The 20,372-nt window shown below is 37.1% G+C and overlaps 4 protein-coding genes across 4 annotated transcripts; 3 read left to right on the top strand and 1 right to left on the bottom strand.

Moving 5' to 3' along the window:
• The first annotated feature begins 44 nt into the window (after positions 1–44).
• LOC123710560 (AN1-type zinc finger protein 2A-like) lies at positions 45–2,986 on the top strand. The gene is made up of 6 exons (XM_045662540.1): positions 45–290; positions 410–452; positions 926–1,112; positions 1,343–1,497; positions 1,966–2,065; positions 2,300–2,986. The coding sequence occupies exons 1-6, from the start codon at positions 236–238 to the stop codon at positions 2,417–2,419; spliced, it is 660 nt and encodes a 219-aa protein (XP_045518496.1). The 5' UTR covers positions 45–235; the 3' UTR covers positions 2,420–2,986.
• Positions 2,987–3,080: 94 nt separating this feature from the next.
• Positions 3,081–8,030, bottom strand: LOC123710554 (malate synthase-like). The gene is made up of 7 exons (XM_045662528.1): positions 7,558–8,030; positions 7,144–7,402; positions 6,599–6,926; positions 5,853–6,027; positions 5,235–5,343; positions 4,676–4,930; positions 3,081–3,962 (listed from the first exon to the last, which is right to left on the bottom strand). The coding sequence occupies exons 1-7, from the start codon at positions 7,806–7,808 to the stop codon at positions 3,711–3,713; spliced, it is 1,629 nt and encodes a 542-aa protein (XP_045518484.1). The 5' UTR covers positions 7,809–8,030; the 3' UTR covers positions 3,081–3,710.
• Positions 8,031–8,503: 473 nt separating this feature from the next.
• On the top strand, positions 8,504–18,321 carry LOC123720761. Its single transcript, XM_045677519.1, has 3 exons — positions 8,504–9,155; positions 17,538–17,981; positions 18,314–18,321. Exons 1-3 carry the CDS (start codon positions 8,597–8,599, stop codon positions 18,319–18,321), a joined length of 1,011 nt encoding a protein of 336 aa, XP_045533475.1. The 5' UTR covers positions 8,504–8,596.
• LOC123707502 (telomere length and silencing protein 1 homolog) lies at positions 18,279–19,904 on the top strand. The gene is made up of 2 exons (XM_045657598.1): positions 18,279–18,811; positions 19,044–19,904. Exons 1-2 carry the CDS (start codon positions 18,391–18,393, stop codon positions 19,535–19,537), a joined length of 915 nt encoding a protein of 304 aa, XP_045513554.1. The 5' UTR covers positions 18,279–18,390; the 3' UTR covers positions 19,538–19,904.
• Positions 19,905–20,372: the final 468 nt, after the last annotated feature.

The following is a 20,372-nucleotide window of genomic DNA, read 5'->3' as shown; positions in this document are numbered from 1 at the left end:
ATGAACTTGTTGATGACATTTTAATTTTCTTCGTGATTTGTGCATGACATTTGAATTTGATCAATTTACTAAGAAATAAAAATGATGATTCAGTAGAAAATAATGTTATTTCATGTTGTGAAACACGAACCCGATGTCTTGTAACTTGATAAAACGAAACTATAAAGTATTTCGTCATTTTAAGTCTTCGGTGTTCTTTACCTAAAAGTGTAGCTAATAACTGTTTTTAACAACAATGGAATTCCCTCATATCGGAAAGAACTGCTGCTATAAATCCTGTAACAAACTCGGTAAGGACGAATTTACTATAGTTTTACATATTACTATATTATATAGTTAATACAAAATACTTACTTTAATACTTCATTTTACTAAGTACAAATATAAAATACGACATTATAATTTTCAGATTTCCTACCTATGAAATGTGATGCTTGTAAAGAAGTGTACTGGTAAGAACTAAATATTTTCATTTTTTAATATATTATCTAATATAGTTGAAAAAAGTAAAGTTAGTTCTTTTAAAGCAGTGGGTATTACCCAGTATAAACCTTAAACTAGAACACAAATTATTGTGCTTAAGCTAATTCATGTTTATAGACTTTAACAAAGTATTGGAGTGAAACAGTCTGTAACCTTAATTATATGTGTTGAAGAGTATTTTTTATTTGATTCAATTTATATGAATGCCATACATTGTTGGTATTTTAGTGCCATACAAGTTTTACCAATATATTGGTAAAAATGCTAGTGAATTTTTATAGACAATTCATATGAACAAGAGAAATATTCACAATTCCCGTTAAAATACATAAATATTTAAAAAAAATGCAACTTTCTTTTCAGGAGATTTTATAATATGATAAGAAAAAAAAACACAGAAAAGGGTTAATAATTCTATATAAGTGTATTTCTATTATTTCAGTTCTGATCACTTTGCATACATAAAACATGAATGCCCTGCACCAAATAGTCGTGATGTGCAAGTACCACAATGCCCACTTTGTGGAGCTCTAGTACCTGGAAAAAGAGGAGAGCCACCAGATGTTGCTGTGGGGGCTCATATTGATAATCAGTGCACATCGGACCCAGCAAAAGAAAGGAGAAATAAGGTAGCTATTACTTCATAATAATAAGAAGTCACAACCAATGACGCCCTGTGTAAATCATCAGTAAAGCTTAAAAATGTGTCTTCGTTTAAGTATTATAATTACATTAAAAACATTGATTTACATCTTTTCTCGAGGTAAATCAAATTTATGGGATTACTAAAAGAATTGTTGGGTGTATAAAACCTAAATGGATCTTTGTAATAATTTGGTACATAAATGTGTAATTTCAGGTATTTACAAACAGATGCTCTTACAAAGGATGCAAAACGAAAGAGATGGTGCCTCTTGTGTGTGTGGAATGTTCGCTTAATTATTGTTTAAGACATAGACATACTGCTGATCATGCATGTGAAGGAAAACTAGCTGCGAAACGAAGAAGAGCTGCGTAAGTACTTTCAGCAGATTAGTAACTGGCTTTAATACAAAGAGGATATATAGTGTTTTTGTATGTATGTTTGTAATGTTTTCACACATAAAATATTGGACCAATTTCAAAATTCCACCATTAGAGAGCTGCATCTTCACTGAATGACATAGGCATTTTAAAAAAAACAACAATGCAATAATATCAAAAGTGAAAAAATTATCCTAGAATGAATCAATATCTACAAAAAGAATGTTTTACCCATAGGCAATTGTATCCTGAGTCAGAATTTCAAAACATGAATTTATTTTGCTGCCACAAAACAAAACTATACTGTTCTGAATCCATCTAATATAACTTACCTTTAAACTTTTAAATGAGCCTTTAGAGCTGATAAAGATGCCTACTTATATTCTTACAAATCAGAATATTCTAACTAAGTTTTAATATTGTAGTAACTTAGTATCTTAACTATAATTATCTTTATAGTGAGGCAGCATTGGCGCGCATGAAAGCAAATGACCACAAAATAGCAAATGTCCGACAAATACCATCAGGAGTCACCACTTCTAATATACAGGGAAATATGGTATGTATACTGTTATGTAGGTACTCCTTATATTTTATTCAATCTAAATATTTTGTGAATTATGATTACCTACTATGGTATATTGGTGCCACTTAGGTTGCTGCTAGGGGCACCAATTAATGCTTAGATTTGCACTTGGAGTATATACTCTCAACTATAATCGTAATATATATATTATAATTTAAGTTCATCCTTGAGAAACTTGCATATAAAACATGTTTATTAATTTTTCAGACTGAAGATGAAGCTCTAGCACATGCATTGGCTTTGTCATTGCAAGATGATCAACAAAGCATGGGAAATATTCGGACCCGAGTGGGCGGTGAGCCTAACTCTAGATGTACTGTTTCGTAATTAATTATAATCAAATACCTTATTGATTTTTATGTCGCATTTTAAATATAATTGGTGTGTATTCGCTCAATTTATTAAATCTATTTGATATTAAGTTTCATGTTAGTCAATTACATGCTTATTTTAAATATATTGTGCTAAAGAAAAATTATTCAATAATATGTTATATTCTATATTGGTGTATCTCCAAAATTTATAATTTAAGATTTGTAGGTAATTCTTTAAAATGTACAACATATTCATGTAAAAAATAAAATTAATAAGATAAAATATGGGTAATTTAGGTTATTACTTATTAGTTAATTTTACCTCATATGCTGACAATAGCTTCAATGCACAAAAATGAAGATGTTTCATTATAAATGTTACTGTATTTATTAAATTTTATTCATGTTTAGCATGATTGTTGTAATACTTTTGATGTTTGGGTACAAGTAAAAATAAATAACCTAAATCAATTTTGATCCTTAAATTTAATATGCTTGAGTTATTTTATTGGCTTTTTAAAAAAAATTGATGATTTCAATATTGTGATTTTTATTATTAAAGAATATCTTAAGACATAACATTTCCACTAGAATATGAATGAAAATTTCACAAGAAAATGTATTTTGTATCTATCACTAAGCTTCTGCTGTGTTCACATTTATAACACATTAATATTTTTGAGATAAATATATAGAGTTGAAACATGTTATTTTATTTTCTTTATTTTTCAAAATAATTAATAAAATATATTTACGATATAAATCCTTGGTAAAACTATAAAAAATTAAATGAATGTTGCTATGGTATAAATTATAAATATGAATAGTAAATTTATTGTATAACATTCAGGGTCTAACATTTATCCCAATATAAAAGCATTTTATACACCAGCCCAGGTGCAAAAAAAATAGCTTCTTATGGATGGGGCTTGAAACAAAATCACTTTTCCACAGGCTTGACACACTAACTCCAAACAAATTTGTATTGGAATAACATTAGCTCACGCTTTGCCACGTGACCATTTTGACCATTACAGTTGATCACGCTTGTCGAAAAGTGGTTTTTTCTCAGGCCCTTGGACATGACTTTCAAACAATTTGGCATGTTCTAGATAACATTTCAAAATGAATAATATACTTACAAACTACATTAACACAATTTAACAATTTTTACGCCTCTTAGTAACTTTTATTTGGAAAATACGCGATACGTACGCTATCAATAAAACCAGGTTTTAAAGACCCAGGAAACAAAAACGTTTGTCGAAAGCATATATGTTTGTCATGGGAAGGTTTCAAGTAACCTACAAATTACTCGACAAACTCTTGTTATGTAGAGTTCTAAACTTGTGATTATCATTCAAGTAACTGGTGATAAATTCTGGTGGATTCCTGGAGAGGAATATTTCCATACTCATATATCTAGCGGCCGTAAGCCGTTTGCGCTCAGCGTTCGAACGACAAAGGTTCTTATGCGCGTGAGTAGCGAAATTAGCTGCAGTTTTTTCAACTAATTTTGCCGTCACTTGACGTGCTGGGTCGTCTTCTAATGGTACCTGAAATTAAATTTTTAAATTGTGTAGAAAAAAAATCGTGAGGAAATGCGTGACTAAAATCGAAGATGGTTCACGCGCAGGAGGTTACGCCTTTTTGCCTATTGCCTTCGGAACAAACGATAAAGAAACAGATGAAGAAATTAGGCCATGACCTAGAAGCTGTTATTTTCAATATTTTTGCTATTTTCCATAAATCTTGAAAGATATCTTGGAGGGCATTAATAAAGAGTAATACAAAAAAACATCTTATATTAACACGTGAGCCACACAGAAAATTTCATACAAATTAGAAAATATAAATCTCCAAGTCTCAAGTGTTACTTTTATCAAATTTATGTGGAGAGATATGGGATTATAATTTGATTTTGGATTATTTTTCGCTATTTGCCCTACATTAACATTCTCGATGTGTTTTTTTTTTACTTTCAGACATAATAACAACACTATATTATAGTATCAAAACATAAATCAATAATTAAGATTTTATCTCCTATCTTTCGTAACATGCAAATATCCCTTTTAATTAACCCTTTATTTCATAGAATAACCATTATAGGTTTATTATTTATTTATTACATATAAAAATCTCTTCCGTAATCTATTGTTCTAAAATATACATGAATTACGGTAGACGGTATCTCATTGTAAAATCTCGTAGCAATCTAGATTGAAATATTCCATTTAAACCAGCATCTAACCATATTTCTACTTACCCCAAACCTTATCCACTGCCAAATCTGGAATCTAGAAATCTCAGCTGTTGCTGAATCTTCCACATTTCCACTATAAAAGAAATGTCCAACACCAGCCAGCCATTGGTATATGAAGAGAATAGACACGGCCACGTTGTGCTTGAGACCTTGCAAAGTCACTCCACCAGCGGGTATTGCCAGTAAATCGTCAGGTGTGACGGTAACGTCGAAAATACGGTGAATTTGATTAGGTGTTGTGCTGCTCTTCTTCCAAAGCTGGAATGTTATTAGTTGATTTTATGAATAAAATGAAAGTCGTTCAAGTTGGTTAATATTTTATCGGCTTATGTGCGATCGAACCGAAGTGATTCAGGTTAACCACTAAGACACGGAGACGGATGAAGAGAATTCTATAAGATTTTTATAACTGATGTTAGATTTCTAAATATATATAACAAAAGTATATTTGGAAAGTTTTTTTAAGTTTTCTACGAAAACTTTGGCGAAAATTACACAAAAAAATGTAATAATAATTTTATTCTGACAGGTTTAACACATTGTAATATTTGCATAATATTACCTCATTAACATGCGGTACTACACGCGAATCATACACCATGAATCCATCAACACCCATTTCTATTTCCTTCAATTTTGCTCCCAATACATTGTTTATTATTGATTTTGATCTAAAACAAATGCGTTTCATTGTTCAAATAAACAATGGTAAGTAGGTCAATGGTCATATTGTATGTACACAGATAATGTACACTTGCTTCTAAATATACGATTACTGTTAATTCTCAAAACAAGGCCGTAGAAGGGACGAGAGGAACTGGCAATAAACTCTGTGTCACTCTTTTTATAATTTTTTTATATAAAATCTTTGTAACCATTACAATAATAAATATGACCAGTTTCAGAGAGCAAGCCTGGCGGCTTATATGTAGGACTCCCGACCTCAGAGGTCGTGCATTCGAATCATAGCCGTGCACTAATGGATTTTAGTTTCTATGTACTCAATTATACTAGCTAACGCAGTAAAGGCAAACATCGTCACGAAACCAGTACAGTGGTGGTTTAATGGTAATATTCATTCTCAAGCAAAATAAACTGTTGCAATATAAGGCCAAGTATATACGTATATATTAAGAAAACTCTAAAAAACATACTGCATAACGATTTCAAAGAAACTTACGAATTATCAGTACCGATCGATCCTGGTTTAAGCATGGCAGCAGCCATTCCTCCAGTAGCTGGTGCCCCACGTAAGTGACAAGTGTTTACTACCAGCTGCATATAACTCTTGAGAAACCGTCTATCCATATTCACATATTTATTTCTATCTGGCAGTAGAAATTGTGTTTTTGTACCTGCAAATTAAAACAAATAATAAACAAGAAACAGAGAATATATTTTCTATATTAATAGAAAAATCTGTAGTATTAGCAAGATATAATTTACCCATTTAGTATGAAAAAGATTTTTTTTTTATCCCGTTATGAAAACAATTTGAATTTGAAATCAGAAAAAAGAAATAGTTTGAAATGCAAAAAAGCCTACTCACATATATATTATTAGTAGAAACTGTTTAGATATATAATAATGATGTGGAATAAATAAAAATAAATTCTTAATTAATCTTTAAAATATTTCAATTTTATTTAACGATAAGTAACTAAAACCAATCAGAATCGTAATTTTCAGTTACACAACAAGGCCAACTAATTTACTCATCAAGCCAGAAAATTGCTAATTTAAAGTTTGAACATTATCTGTACTTGTTTAATTTTTATTTAAGTAGTTTTTACCTGTGCTTTAATTTAAATGCCTTAAAAATGATTATAGCTAAATAATAGAATTTTAGAATATTATTTTAGTACAGATAAATTTACTAAAATCCTACTAAATTAAACAGTGACTGAGATGAAAACTGTATCTTACCAAATTTAGCAATGATGGATGCACAGTAATCCCATATGCCACAATTAAGTCCCAGAGAATGTTCTCGTAAAGCAAACAGGATCTCATCCATCTCAAATGTAGATACAATGTTTTCAATCAAAACACATGCTTTTATGGTCCCCAGTGGTATATGCAGCTCATTCTGTGCCCATATGAATATATCATTCCATAATTTAGCTTCTGATGCACCTTCTACTTTAGACAAATAAAAGTATGGCCCACTATTAGCTTCATATAGTTTTTTAGCAGTGTGATAGATAAGGATTCCAAAATCTACAAGAGGTCCACTTGCTTCCTTTCCATCTATCTAAAAGTTTTCAGGAACATTTGTTATAAAACAACAATTTATTATTTGATGGTTTCAATACATTACAAAATACTAGAAATTTTTAATTTTGTTGAAAATTTGTATTTATTTATAACTAAATAGAACATCACAACATAAACCTTATTTAAGAACGACTTTGCATATTAAACGAAACTATCAATACTCAAACAGTTACATAATCCCTAAAGTATCTTACCAAAATATCATGGTCTATCATATTCCAAGCTCGAGGTCTCAACATAAGAATGGGGCATGTTGTTATACTAATTGGTGCTCCAGGCAATTTCCCACTGACCGCTGATAATATGTTGTGATAAGCCATGAGCTGGTTTTTCCATGTTGGGCAATGACCGTCATCAAAATCCACTTGAATCCCTTGAACATCAGCATTCAAAGCACTAACAAAATGAGCAGTATTTGAAGCAGATACATCTCCTAAATCCAAATGGCGATTCCTTAAAACATAACATTTTTAAATTGCACTTACATATATATTCTAAAAAGCTAATTAATATTGAAATCTGCACAAACAAGCTAGAAGATATGAAAATGGAAAACGATGATGATACCATTGTGAGAAGCATATCCCCATTCAGCATACTATACATACTGCAGCCTCGAAGGTAAAGACGCAATTTTCCACGATCTATCTATCCTCTCAGGAGAAGCTTTGAAAGTTAAAACTTTTTTCGCATTTAATTCAACCATTCGCTGTAACCTTGTTCTAAAGAGTTCATCTACTTCTTTATCAAACTGCCTATGAAGTTTACCTAAAAATGCTTTTGCGCCTTCGTCAAAAATTTTCTTTTGAACATCTTCTAATTTTGGTGGAGGCGATTGCAACAGTAAGACATTTGCCATTTTTTTAACTAAACTGTACTTTGGTTCCTTCTGATGCTCTTTTTGTAATTGCGTGCTCTTTTATACCCTATTGCAACACAGCGCTTGCCTTTAACAACACAGTATCTAGGAAGCACTGTTATCTGTTCTTATCAGTTGTTGCTTCTAAGCAAAGCCGAAGTTCGTAAACAGCAAACAATTAGAAAGTTTAAACGAAACAGTATCTTGATAGTTTACGAAGTAATCAACGCTTAAATCAATGTCATGTTGTCACAGTTTGTCAGTGTCAGACACAAATTCACGATTACATTTGTAAATTGTACATATGTATGGTATAAAATTTACAAATAAGAAAGTTGTCGGATGGTTGATGGTTGACGCACGTGTCAGTGAGATTTTAGTTTTTTTTCCGGTGTTTCTGTGATTTTCCAAAGGTAAAATAGTTGTTATTGTTCTATCTTCACAAAACTAACCCTATTGGTGCTGGTAAAGTATAAAATTTAAACTTATATAGTCGCTGCAGTTCCAGTAAAATGGATCCTGACCCCGAACCTCCCGACCCGGGAACCTTTTCTACGTCTCGCAAACGACAAGGAGAGGAGCGAAATATGCCTTCCTTTAAAAAAACAATTACGGATCCCACTCAGGCGAACCCGTCTGTTCAACACCTATATGTCCACCCCTCCTTTTCTGATGGCCCTCGATCGTACTCTAATGATGATAAAGGTCCATTCATTGTCCAAGTTTCCCGGGAAGTAGAGGACCCATCTTCTGGAGCCTCGTTACGTGCTATTACATTCGGTCAGTTTATGCATAAGCACAAAATTAGTTCTACCATACACGGTGGTGTAAAAAATGTAGGCCGTAATAAAATTACCGTTGAGTTCTCTTCTGCTGAAGCTGCCAACAACTTTCTGGTTAACCCGATTCTCGCTATGTGCAAGTTTAAAACTATTATCCCTTCTTATAACATAACCAGAATGGGGTTGGTCAAAGGTGTACCGGTAGACTGGTTAATGGACGAACTCGTTGATTCATTAGAGCTTCCTCCTGGATGTGGTGAGCTATTAAAGTCAAGGCGACTGAACCGAAAATCAGTTACTGAGGGTGTCACCACCTGGGTGCCTACCCAATCTGTTGTCCTTACCTTCAGGGGACAAATGCTCCCTTCTAAGATTTACTCTTACCACACTTCCCTCCCTGTCGAAACCTACAAACTTCCAACCATACAATGCCTGAACTGCTGCCGTTTTGGTCATATCAAATCGGTCTGCCGATCTAAGCCCAGATGTTACAGGTGTGCTCAGCCCCATACAGGTGATACGTGCGAAGTCACCTTAGAAACATCCACATGTCTACATTGCTCAGGTAAACATTTTGCTTCTGACAAGGGCTGTCCAGAATTTACTCGACAGCAATCCATAAAAATGGTGATGTCCCAGAACAATATCTCATACATTGAAGCAGCAATTCAGTTACCACCTGTCCGACGTTCATATGCTGAGATAACAAAAGAAATGTTTACCCCTCATGTCTATTCTCTAAGATCTCCTCAAAAAGCCCAAACTCCTACCAAAACTTCCTATCGCCAAACAATGTATCGCTCCTCTCGTCCCCAAGCTTCTCTAGCAAAGGGGTACGATAGAACAGCTCACTAGACTATTGTTGGTGAGTGCTCCTCATCTCTCCCAAATGGTTGTGCTCTCAACAATAATGTTGACACCCTTCCCTCTCAGGGCAAAATGTTAGAATTTATTTCTGAATTCCTTCTCAGTATTGTCGCCCCATGTAGCGAAATTCCCCTACCACCCAACGTTGCCAAAAATCTATCCCAACTCTTTAAATTATTACAAAACGGACCCAATAACCCTAATTCAATGGAATAGTAAAAGCTTACGTTCAAGAAAACACGAATTGATATCCCTCATAAACCTCCATAAACCCACAATTGTTGCCATCTCGGAGACATGGCTGAGACCTGGTTACCGATTTCGGGTGCCTGAGGGATGACAGGAATGATGGGTATGCGGGCAGTGCTGTCTTTGTACGGCATTCCCTCCCTTTATCCCAAATTCCTCTTCCTACCCATAGCGAACAGATTAATGCTGTTGCTGTTCGTACCTTAGATATTTCTAATGTATCTTTGTATATTCCTCACCCTTCTCCTTCTGTTCTTCCCGAGATACAATCAATTTTATCATCCCTTCCCAGCCCTATCATAGCCATGGGTGACTTTAATACCCATCACACTATGTGGGGGTGCCACGCTAATGATAGGTTTGCTCCACTGCTGATTGACTTACTCGACGTTGTCAATCTCTGTATCCTCAATGATGGCTCCCCAACTCGCAGGGTATACCCTAATCAGAATCCCAAATCTGCAGTGGATCTCACCCTCTGCTCCCCTAAACTAGCCTCGCAACTAACTTGGAACGCCCTTGAGTCCACCTATGGCAGTGATCATTTTCCCATACTTATTACATTAAACAACAAATCCTTACCCCTCCCTTACCACAACCCCCTTTTGAAATATAAACTCAAAAAAGCAAACTGGAAAGAGTATGCCCAATCCGTTGATTGTTTAGGGTAGTTTTGGTTTAGGTTGGTTAGTCCTTATTTGGTTAAAATAAAACTTCCTAATAATTCGTTGAGAAGAGGTGAAGATGGAATGTGGAATGTGTTTAATTTTTAAAAACTGTAGATTTATATACAAAAATTATCCTACCTGGCCACTAGTGGTAACATGTGGTACCAAGATGCGAAGGGTGCGTAGACAATAAAATCGAGGCGCGGCAAAAAGTTGTCCTAACGGTAACGCAATTAACTGTTCTTTTCAGAACGAATTATTGTTTCATGACGACACGTACTAATCACCTACAGGATTCCCCCTCTAGCGAAGCGTACCGGCAGGCGTATAACGCGGCCTCGGCGAGTTGTTCTTGTAGGTATTGAGGTGTTCCCAGTGTCTTGTTGTTTCAGGTTGTTGTCATTTTGATGTTTCAGGCTATTTGATGGTTCATGTAGTTCGCTCGCACTTGATGTGTTTTGCTTGTTGCAGGTACTCGTTGTTGTATCAGTAGGCACATCTTGCTCGGTGATAGTGTAGGCAGGTTTGAGTCTGTCGATAGAGATATTCATTTCACGGTTAGGTAACTGCAGCGTGAATATCTTACTGTCTCGTTTCAGCACGCGATAGGGTCCGTCGTAAGGTGCTTGTAATGGCTTCTTTACGGCGTCTATGCGTACGAATACGTATTCACATGATTGCAGGTCGCGGTGAACGAATATGGGTTTTGTGTTGCTGTGTGGTTGACTCGGCATTGGTTGCAGGTTACGTATTGCGTCACGCAGCTGATCGATGTAGCCAGAGTCCATGATGACATCATTGCGGGTCGTTGATAAGAAATCACCGGGTAAGCGTATGTTGCATCCGTAGGTAAGTTGGGCGGCGCTTACGCCGGTGTCACTTCGCATAGCGGCGCGTAATCCGAGTAGGACGGTTGGGAGCTCGTTGTTCCAGCTTCTTGCGGTCTGTAGTCTTGCTTTTAATGCGGCTTTAAGGACACGGTGCCATCGTTCGATGATACCGTTACACTGTGCGTGGTATGAAGTTGTACGCGTTTTTTCGATTCCTAGTAAGCGAGAAAGAGATGCAAATACTCTGCTTTCAAATTGGCGTCCTTGGTCCGTTGTTATTGTTACAAGACAACCGAAACGGGAAATCCAACCTTCGTATACCGCTTTGGCGACGTCTTCAGCTGATATTTCGCATAATGGGTATGCTTCGGGCCATCTTGTTGCTCTGTCGATCATTGTCACGAGGTATCGATGACCGCTGGCCGCGGTAGGTAGCGGACCAACGATATCGATGTGAACGTGTTCGAATCGTTCGGTTGGTGAAAAAATTGATAATTGACTTGATGTGTGGCGTTGTATTTTGGCGCGCTGACACTGTAGGCATACTTTTGCCCACTTGCCGACGTCTGCGTTCATTGAGGGCCAAAAGTAACGTTGCGTAATTAATTTTCTCGTAGTCTTGATTCCAGGGTGGCTAACGTTATGTACTGCGTTGAATGCGGTACGTCGGTATTCTTCTGGTAGGTACGGACGTAACTGTGAGGTTGAAGTTTCGCAGTGTAATTTGATATTTGAGACGGGCAGGTTGACTTTCTTGAAACATAAGTTGCTCTGTAGACTGAGTGCTTTAATGGTATCGCTATCGCGTTCTTGAGCTTCTGCAAGTAGATTGTAGTCAATCGGCGATGGACAGGTGATTGCTTCGACACGTGATAATGCATCTGCGGCTGCATTTTGAGATCCACTGACGTGTCGTATATCAGTGGTAAATTCGCTGATATAAAGTAGCTGTCGGGTGCGTCTCGGTGATTCGCTGTTTGTATTTGTTTTTGTGTAAGCGAAAGTTAGCGGCTTGTGGTCGGTAAATATAATTATTTCTCGTCCCTCGAACATTTTGCGGAAATGTTTGACAGCCATGTAGATGGCGAGTAGCTCTCGATCGTAGGTACTGTAGCGAGTCTGTGTGTCGGTGAATTTCTTCGAGAAATAGCCGAGTGGTTGCCATGAGTTGTTGATAAATTGATTGAGTGCGGCACCAGCTGTTTTGTCGCTAGCGTCGCTGAATATAGCAAGTGTCGCCTGGTGAGACGGATGAGCAAGTAAAGCGGCGTTTTTTATGCTCTCTTTACATGCTTCATAAGCTTGCGTTGATTCAGTGGTCCAGTCGATCTTAGTTTTGTCACGCTTCTTGACGTTGTGCAGGTAGGTATTTAACGGCGCTTGTATGGTGGCGGCATCTTTGATATTTTCACGGTAAAAGTTTATCATACCGAGAAAACGTCGTAGTTCTTCTACGGTTTGTGGTTTTGGAAAGTCTGTAATAGCTTGTACCTTCTCTTGGGGTGGCTGTATTCCTTCCGCCGTGACTTGGTGACCGAGGAATTTCACAGTTGGCTGGCCGAAAACACATTTTGATGGGTTGATGGTGATGCCGTATTCTTCTAGTCGCTGTAATACGATGCGTAGATGTTTTTGGTGCTCCTCCTCGTCGATTGATGCTATGAGTAGATCATCAACGAAAGGAAATACGAAGTCGAGTTCGCGCAGTACTTCGTGAATAAAGCGTTGGAAAGTCTGTCCGGCGTTCTTTAGACCAGGACACATGCGCAGAAACTCGAAAAGACCAAAAGGTGTGATGATGGCGGTTTTCTCCACATCTTGCTCGCTGACTGGCAGTTGTTGGTACGCGCGATTGAGGTCGAGTGTGGAGAAAATTTTCTTCCCTGCGAGTTGGTATGTGAAGTCACGTATGCGTGGTATGGGATACCGATCGGGCTTGGTTATGGCGTTGAGCCTTCGGTAATCGCCACACACGCGTAGGTCTCCATTCTTCTTTGGCACGACGTGAAGAGGTGATGCCCAAGGGCTTTTGCTTGGTCTGCATAACCCTTGATCGATCATGTTTTGGAATTCCTTCCTGACCATTTCGTAACGATGCGGTGCAATGGGGCGTGGCTTGCAGTGAAGGGGCGGTCCATTTGTTTCAATGAAGTGTTCAACGGAATGTTTGGGACTAAGCTTCATTGAAGTGATTCTGGTTGTGCCTGGGAAATCTTCTAGTATGCTGTGGTAATTTTGCTCAATGTCAATACTACGAACTGTAGGTATGTCTGCAGTACTGAGTTGAGCGTTTGTTACCAGTTTTGTTTTCCCGTCGATCAATCTTCTGTTTTTTACGTCGACAATGAGGTGGTGGTGCTGCAAGAAATCTGCTCCCAGGATTGCCTTAGACACATCTGCTACGACGAATTTCCATGTATATGGTCTTCGGAGGTTAAGATCGAGTTGGAGTGACTTCTCTCCGTATGTTGGAATGACCGTGTTGTTGGCGGCGTAGAGTTGAAATGGCAGTGGTTTTTCACGTGAGCCTTTTGTCTTTGGTAGCACGGAGATATTGGCTCCTGTGTCGACCAAAAAGGTAAGTTTCGTTACTCTGTCGGTAACGAAAAGGCGGTGTGATGATTCGGTAACGCCGGTTCCCGCCGCGGCCAGCGTTACTTTTAGTTTTCCGACTGATTTATGGGCTTGAAACTGCATGGTGGTGTGCATTTCTTCGCGTCCATACCGTAGCGATGATGGTAATAGCAGTACGACATTGGAGATTTTTTCCGGCTTCGATCTTCCATCTGTGACTCTCGTCGGTTTTCGTTGCGCTTTGTTGATGCATTCCGCGAGCGTGATTGTGAATGGTAGCGAGAACGACTGTTGCGGTAGTTGTCGCGAGGTTGTGCTCGTAGCTCGGCAACTTCCAAAGACAACCTTCTTATTTCACCGATGAGGGTGTCTATGGTTGATTGTTCTGGAATTGGTGGCGATGCTACAGGTGTGAAAGGCGTTGCGACGGCAGCGATGTGTTGCGACGGCGTGTGGACTTCCATCATCTTGTCCGCGAGCAAGGTCAGGTCGTCAAGCGTCGTTTTGATTTTAAACGCTTCGCTGACGGCTAGCACGGAACGAATGTGTGGCGGCAGATGCTCGAGCCACATCATTTTGATGGTGCTCTCGGGAAATTTGTCCTTGTTAAGCTGCTTCATTTGCCTCATCAGCTGGCTGGGTTTCTGGTCTCCAAGCTCAACTTGCGACAGTAGCTTCTTCGTTTGTGCGCTGTTAGATTCTTCGTATAGCGATATTAAACGGTCTTTAATGGCGTTGTAGTAATCTGCTTCCGGCGGCGAGCAAATGAGATCAGCGATGTTTTGGATATCTTGCTTTTCAAGCTGTGCGATGACTATCTGGGCGAGCTGGGCCTGGCTTCGTTTCAGATCGGCGGTTGCTGCTTCGAAACTGCAGAACCAGAGGAGCGGCTGGTCGCGCCAGAATGGTGGCACACGGAGCGACAGTGAGATACCGGAGACTTCTTGGCTCGACGGTTGTGATGAAACTTGACGCTCTGCATCGGAATTTTCTGTGTTCGTCATCTTCAATTTTCTTGGTGTTCTTCTCGGGGTCACCACTTTAGGGTATTTTTGGTTTAGGTTGGTTAGTCCTTATTTGGTTAAAATAAAACTTCCTAATAATTCGTTGAGAAGAGGTGAAGATGGAATGTGGAATGTGTTTAATTTTTAAAAACTGTAGATTTATATACAAAAATTATCCTACCTGGCCACTAGTGGTAACATGTGGTACCAAGATGCGAAGGGTGCGTAGACAATAAAATCGAGGCGCGGCAAAAAGTTGTCCTAACGGTAACGCAATTAACTGTTCTTTTCAGAACGAATTATTGTTTCATGACGACACGTACTAATCACCTACAATTGTATGGTAGACACTCTGCCGGATTTGGAACGTGAAGAAAATGTCTTGTTTTGCTATGATCTATTTTTAAATTCTCTCATATCTTCGGCCGATTATCAGATCCCCAAAAAGCACTCTCCTAAAAATCTGCTGCTTTCCTTTCCCTGGTGGGATGATGAATGCAGCGATTTGTTTGGTAACAGAACGGCTGCCGAGAAATCTTACTCAGCCTGTATGTCTCTGGAGAACTTTAATAATTATCAGAGGCTTGATGCTAAAATTAAAAGGTTAGTATCGAAAAAGAAATGATCTAGTTGGATACAATTTTGTGAATCCCTTAGCCCTCGCTCTCCATCCACTATTGTGTGGTCAAATGTGAGGAGATTCCGTCGTTCCCTGAACCATGTTGATGCTTCTTCAAATAACCCTTCTGACTGGATTAACAACTTTGCAGACAAATTGGCTCCACCTTTCGTTCCCTACGTGGACTCATTTCTGAGTTCTATGCCAGCTCCAGCTTCCGATGAAATGGTTGCTCCCTTTTCTTTCTCTGAGCTTCAAATCGCTCTTAATGGTCTCAAAGATTCAACTCCAGGGGAAGATGGCGTTCCATATTCCTTCCTGGCTAGACTAAATGACAAAGCTAAACTTTACTACCTTAAAATAATAAACAAATGTTTTGAAACTGGTATTATACCGGCATCTTGGACATCTCAAATAGTCATTCCCATTCTCAAACCTGGAAAAATCCCTTCAGATTCAAATTCATATCGACCCATAGCTTTGTCATCTACTTTAGCAAAGTAACAGAACACCTTCTTAAAAACCGACTGGAATGGTTAATGGAAAGTAGAAATATTCTCCCCTCCTCCCAATTTGGGTTTCGGAGGGGTTTGAGTACCACAGACAGCGTCAGTATACTGACAACAGACATTCGCCTAGCCTTTACAAAAGGAGAGTACCTTGTGGGTGTGTTTCTTGATATTGCTTCTGCATATGACAGTGTCCTACTTCCGGCGCTCAGGCAGAAAATGCTTAAGCTGAGTGTACCTTTGAGGATGGTTCATCTCATATGTAATCTGCTATTTTGCAGATCTATTCTGATAAAGCATCAGGATACCTCTCTTCCCCCCAGACTAGTCTGGAAAGGTCTCCCTCAAGGCTCAGTTCTCAGCCCTCTGCCCTATAGCATTTATACCCACGACCTCGAACTGTCTGTCACCAGTTTTTGTAACATCTTACAATATGCTGATGATATTGTCCTCTATCACAGCTCAGGCAGTATAGGGGAAGTATCCTGTCGTATCAATTCTGCTTTGTATTATCTAGGCCAGTGGTTGTCTGACCACGGCTTGTCCCTGTCAGCTGGCAAATCTCAGGCAGTGGTGTTTACAAGGAAGAGATACATTCCTACTCTACTCATTTCATTTGAAAATCAAGCAATCAACCTGACAGATAAAGTAAAAATTTTAGGTATTTATTTAGACAATCGGCTGAACGGAATTGCCCACTCTGAACACATAATAAAAAAAATGTGAAAAAGGTATTAACGTATTAAGAGCAGTAGCGGGGGTTTGGTGGGGTGCTCACCCCTATTCTTTAAAGTTATTGTATAATGCCTTAGTACGTAGTCATATGGATTACTGTATGTTTGTTCTGGATCCCTTTAACAAATCAGCTGCTGGAAAATTAAACAAAATTCAGTATAGGTGCCTAAGAATAATTCTAGGTGCAATGAAATCCTCCCCTACTAATGCTTTGCAGGTTGAGTGTGTTGATCCTCCTCTACACATTCGCCGGCAGTATTTATGTGACCGCTTTGTTAGCAAGATGTTACAGATATCATCCCACCCTCTTTGGCATCGATTAACCCGACTATCACATACTCCTCTTCCTATCTGCTCGATAGTTATGTAAAGTACACCAGCCTCCCTAACCCCATGATATCTTTTCCAACAAATCCGCTATATTCTACTCCTTATAAAGCCCTAATATACAACCCTCCCATCATCACAGACCTTGGTCTGATCAAAGGAGCCCCAGATACCAACATCAAATTACAAAGCTATATTAATCAAAATTGGTCAAATCATCTTCTTATTTACACTGACGCATCAAAGCTGTCTCCAGATGGCTGTGTTGGTGCTGCCTGTTGGGTTCCTCGGTATAGAATTATCCTGAAATTTAAATGTATTCCCGAGTCTTCAGTGTTCACAGGAGAGGCCACAGCTCTATTGGAAGCAATCCTATTTGCACACTCCCATAACATACAACAGACAGCTATTTTGACAGACTCTTTAAGTTGTTTAATGTCCATTAAAGAGAACCCATTTCGTAGCAAATCACGTTTTCCTATTATACTAAAAATCAGGGAGACTCTGCTCTCTTGTAATCAAAAAGGATCGTCTATCATACTAGTTTGGATTCCTAGCCACTCAGGTATCCCAGGAAACGAGACTGCTGATTCATGTGCCAAAGCAGCTGTTGAGTCAGGTTCTCTAGATCATTTTAAAAATTCAGCTCAGGATCTTTGTTCTCTTGCAAAGATATATCTGGACAGAACCTGGAAGACATTTTGGAATGACTCCAAATCGGTTAAGGGTAAGTTTTATGCTTCCATCCAACCAAACATACCAAGACAACACTGGTTTTGTTATTATCGAAATGCAAATCGCTGGATTACATCCACAATCTCGCGTCTGCGTCTTGGACATGCTTGCACCCCTGTTCATCTAGCCAAGCTCCGGATAAGGGATCACTCTATCTGTGAGTGTGGCTTGGATGAAGGCACTGTATCTCACATACTATTTAATTGTCCCAAACTAACTTATCCTCTTTATGACATTCTTCCCCCTAAAGTGCCACGTCCTTTAAGTGTTAAATGTTTGTTAATGTTTGTGTTTAGTCCATATTGTAGATTTTTATGTAAATATATAGAAAGCAATAGAATTAAAGTGTAATATATATAAATTATTCATAAATAGTAAACAGTACTTAATAATGCTTTTACTCATATTTGTGTTGTCTGTGCTGTCTCAAAACTAACAATCCAATTTCAACTATTTTTTTTGTGTATATTCAAAATTAACTTAATTATTATTTTTACCGATCAATGTCCTTCGTGTCTTCTCCATCTACACGACACTGGCGAGGTACCTTGTGCCCAGTTGGCATAAATAAAAGCCATAAACAAGAAGAAAAAAAAAAGTTGTCAGCAAAATAGTTTGAAATTTAATTTTAATTATTTATTATTAAACTAATAATTGTTGAGTATATTATTTCATGATTCGTCATGGATCAAAACGAAGAAACAGATGTTGTTGAAGTTAAATTTAAACCAAAAAAGAGAAAGAATTTACGACAAAGAGTAAAACTGGAAGACGAAGAAGAGGAAGATGAGGTTCAAATATTGGCGAAATTACAAGAGGCCAAAGAACTACAGAAACTTCGACAGAGACCCAATGGTGTTAGTATAATTGCTTTGGCGACAGGACAAAAAACTACTTTAGAGGATGAAGTGACATGTAAAGATCCATATAAAGTGAAATCTGGTGGATTGATAAATATGCAAGCATTAAAAGGTGGTAAAATTAAGCAAGTAGATGATGCATATGATACGGGTATAGGGACACAATTCTCTGCTGAAACAAATAAACGGGATGAAGATGAAGAAATGATGAAATACATTGAAGAGCAACTATCAAAACGAAAAGGTATGGTGGTATTAACTATATTTTTGATTTCCTATCTGCTTATGAATTTGCACACCAGGCTTTGAAATGCTTTTACTAGCTACTGATTTTTTTTACCTTTCTATTGTGTCAATTAAATTCTATTATATGTACATAATTGTGTTTATAGTTTTCACAATAATTTCAATCTAAAGAATATGATAAAAGGTATGTAAATAAAAGTACATATTTTACAAAATTTTATTATTTTCAGAGGGGCATGATCAGAAAAACATGGAAAGAGATGAAAATGATACACTTAAATACTTGTCGCCAGAAGAAGCAGCATTGCTTTCTCTTCCTGAACACTTAAGAGTATCCTCCACACATAGATCAGAAGAGATGCTTTCTAATCAAATGCTAAGTGGAATTCCAGAAGTGGACCTTGGTATTGAAGCAAAGATTAAAAATATTGAAGCCACTGAAGAAGCAAAAATGAAACTTCTTTGGGAACGGCAAAACAAAAAAGATGGCCCATCCCAATTTGTGCCAACAAATATGGCAGTAAATTTTGTCCAGCATAATAGATTTAACTTAGAAAATGCTAACAATAAGAAAAAAAAAGTTGAAAAAGAAAAACCAAAGGAGGTTAGAGTTGTGACTTCAATAGATGAAAGTGTGGATAAAATAGTGAAAAAAGCAAAAGGAGAACGGGCAACTGATGATTATCACTATGAAAAGTTTAGGAAACAATTTAGAAAGTATTGAATATTGTTTAATATAAATCTACCAGACAGTGATAAGACTAAAGTTGTTAACACTGAACATATTATATATACACTAACAGTAATTTTTAAGACATTTATTTTCAAGTATGTTTTGGGTATAATAGATGGAATATTTATTTATTTCATAGATTCAGACACACTAAGTTCTGAGAGTTAAGAAGTCTCTTATTTTCATACTTAATGGAAATTACAAATTTGTATTTCAGCTCCCTAATATTATAGGGTTAAAATTTTAAATAAATGTTTTTTTTTAATAATGTAACATTATTTAATAAATTTTGGCCCTGATTTTTAGATCTACTGAGAATTTATAAGATCTAGCAATTAATTTAAAAAAATAAAGCAAGTAGTTAACAAACATTATTTCTATATATAGATATTAAAATAATTTAATTGATTGTTAAAAGAAACACATTGATGTTAAATGGACATTTTATTTTGCAACTTAAAACAAATAACGGACGGAGACTGTATAATTATAACCTAAAAAGGTACATAAAATGAATATTTTAATACAAATAATTCACATTTAATGAAAGATGGTTGTAATACAAACATAATAAATTCCGAAAATTTACCCATACCGACATTTAGTGGCGATACCTATTTCCGATCTAAATTTTTGACGCAAGGCGTACATTTGCTATGCAATTACAGAGAAAATAACGTTCATATAAATTCTGATTACACTTAACATAAGACTTAACTAAGACCAGAAAGTGGACGGATAAAACTATAAACTTAAGTAGAATAGCAAGAGCACTTGCTGGGAAAAGGCACAATTTAGATAATGTAGTTTATCAAATAATAATATG

The sequence above is a fragment of the Pieris brassicae genome, chromosome 1, assembly GCF_905147105.1.
Source record: "Pieris brassicae chromosome 1, ilPieBrab1.1, whole genome shotgun sequence".
NCBI classification, from domain to species: domain Eukaryota; kingdom Metazoa; phylum Arthropoda; class Insecta; order Lepidoptera; family Pieridae; genus Pieris; species Pieris brassicae.
Note: the sequence above shows the minus strand (reverse complement) of the source record. Positions and strands in the feature narration are given on the sequence as shown.

Excerpts from the sequence above, each read along its gene's own strand:
- LOC123720761 (XM_045677519.1), top strand. The coding sequence starts at position 8,597 with ATGCATAAGCACAAAATTAGTTCTACCATACACGGTGGTGTAAAAAAT. Across the intron at positions 9,156-17,537 it reads CACATGTCTACATTGCTCAG|GTATCCCAGGAAACGAGACT; the intron begins GTAAACATTTTG and ends CTAGCCACTCAG.
- LOC123710554 (XM_045662528.1), bottom strand. The coding sequence starts at position 7,808 with ATGGCAAATGTCTTACTGTTGCAATCGCCTCCACCAAAATTAGAAGAT. Across the intron at positions 7,403-7,557 it reads TCTTTACCTTCGAGGCTGCA|GAATCGCCATTTGGATTTAG; the intron begins GTATGTATAGTA and ends TTATGTTTTAAG. Across the intron at positions 4,931-5,234 it reads TAGTACCGCATGTTAATGAG|CTTTGGAAGAAGAGCAGCAC; the intron begins GTAATATTATGC and ends ATAACATTCCAG.
- LOC123710560 (XM_045662540.1), top strand. The coding sequence starts at position 236 with ATGGAATTCCCTCATATCGGAAAGAACTGCTGCTATAAATCCTGTAAC. Across the intron at positions 291-409 it reads TAAATCCTGTAACAAACTCG|ATTTCCTACCTATGAAATGT; the intron begins GTAAGGACGAAT and ends TATAATTTTCAG. Across the intron at positions 453-925 it reads GCTTGTAAAGAAGTGTACTG|TTCTGATCACTTTGCATACA; the intron begins GTAAGAACTAAA and ends CTATTATTTCAG.
- LOC123707502 (XM_045657598.1), top strand. The coding sequence starts at position 18,391 with ATGGATCAAAACGAAGAAACAGATGTTGTTGAAGTTAAATTTAAACCA. Across the intron at positions 18,812-19,043 it reads GCAACTATCAAAACGAAAAG|AGGGGCATGATCAGAAAAAC; the intron begins GTATGGTGGTAT and ends TATTATTTTCAG.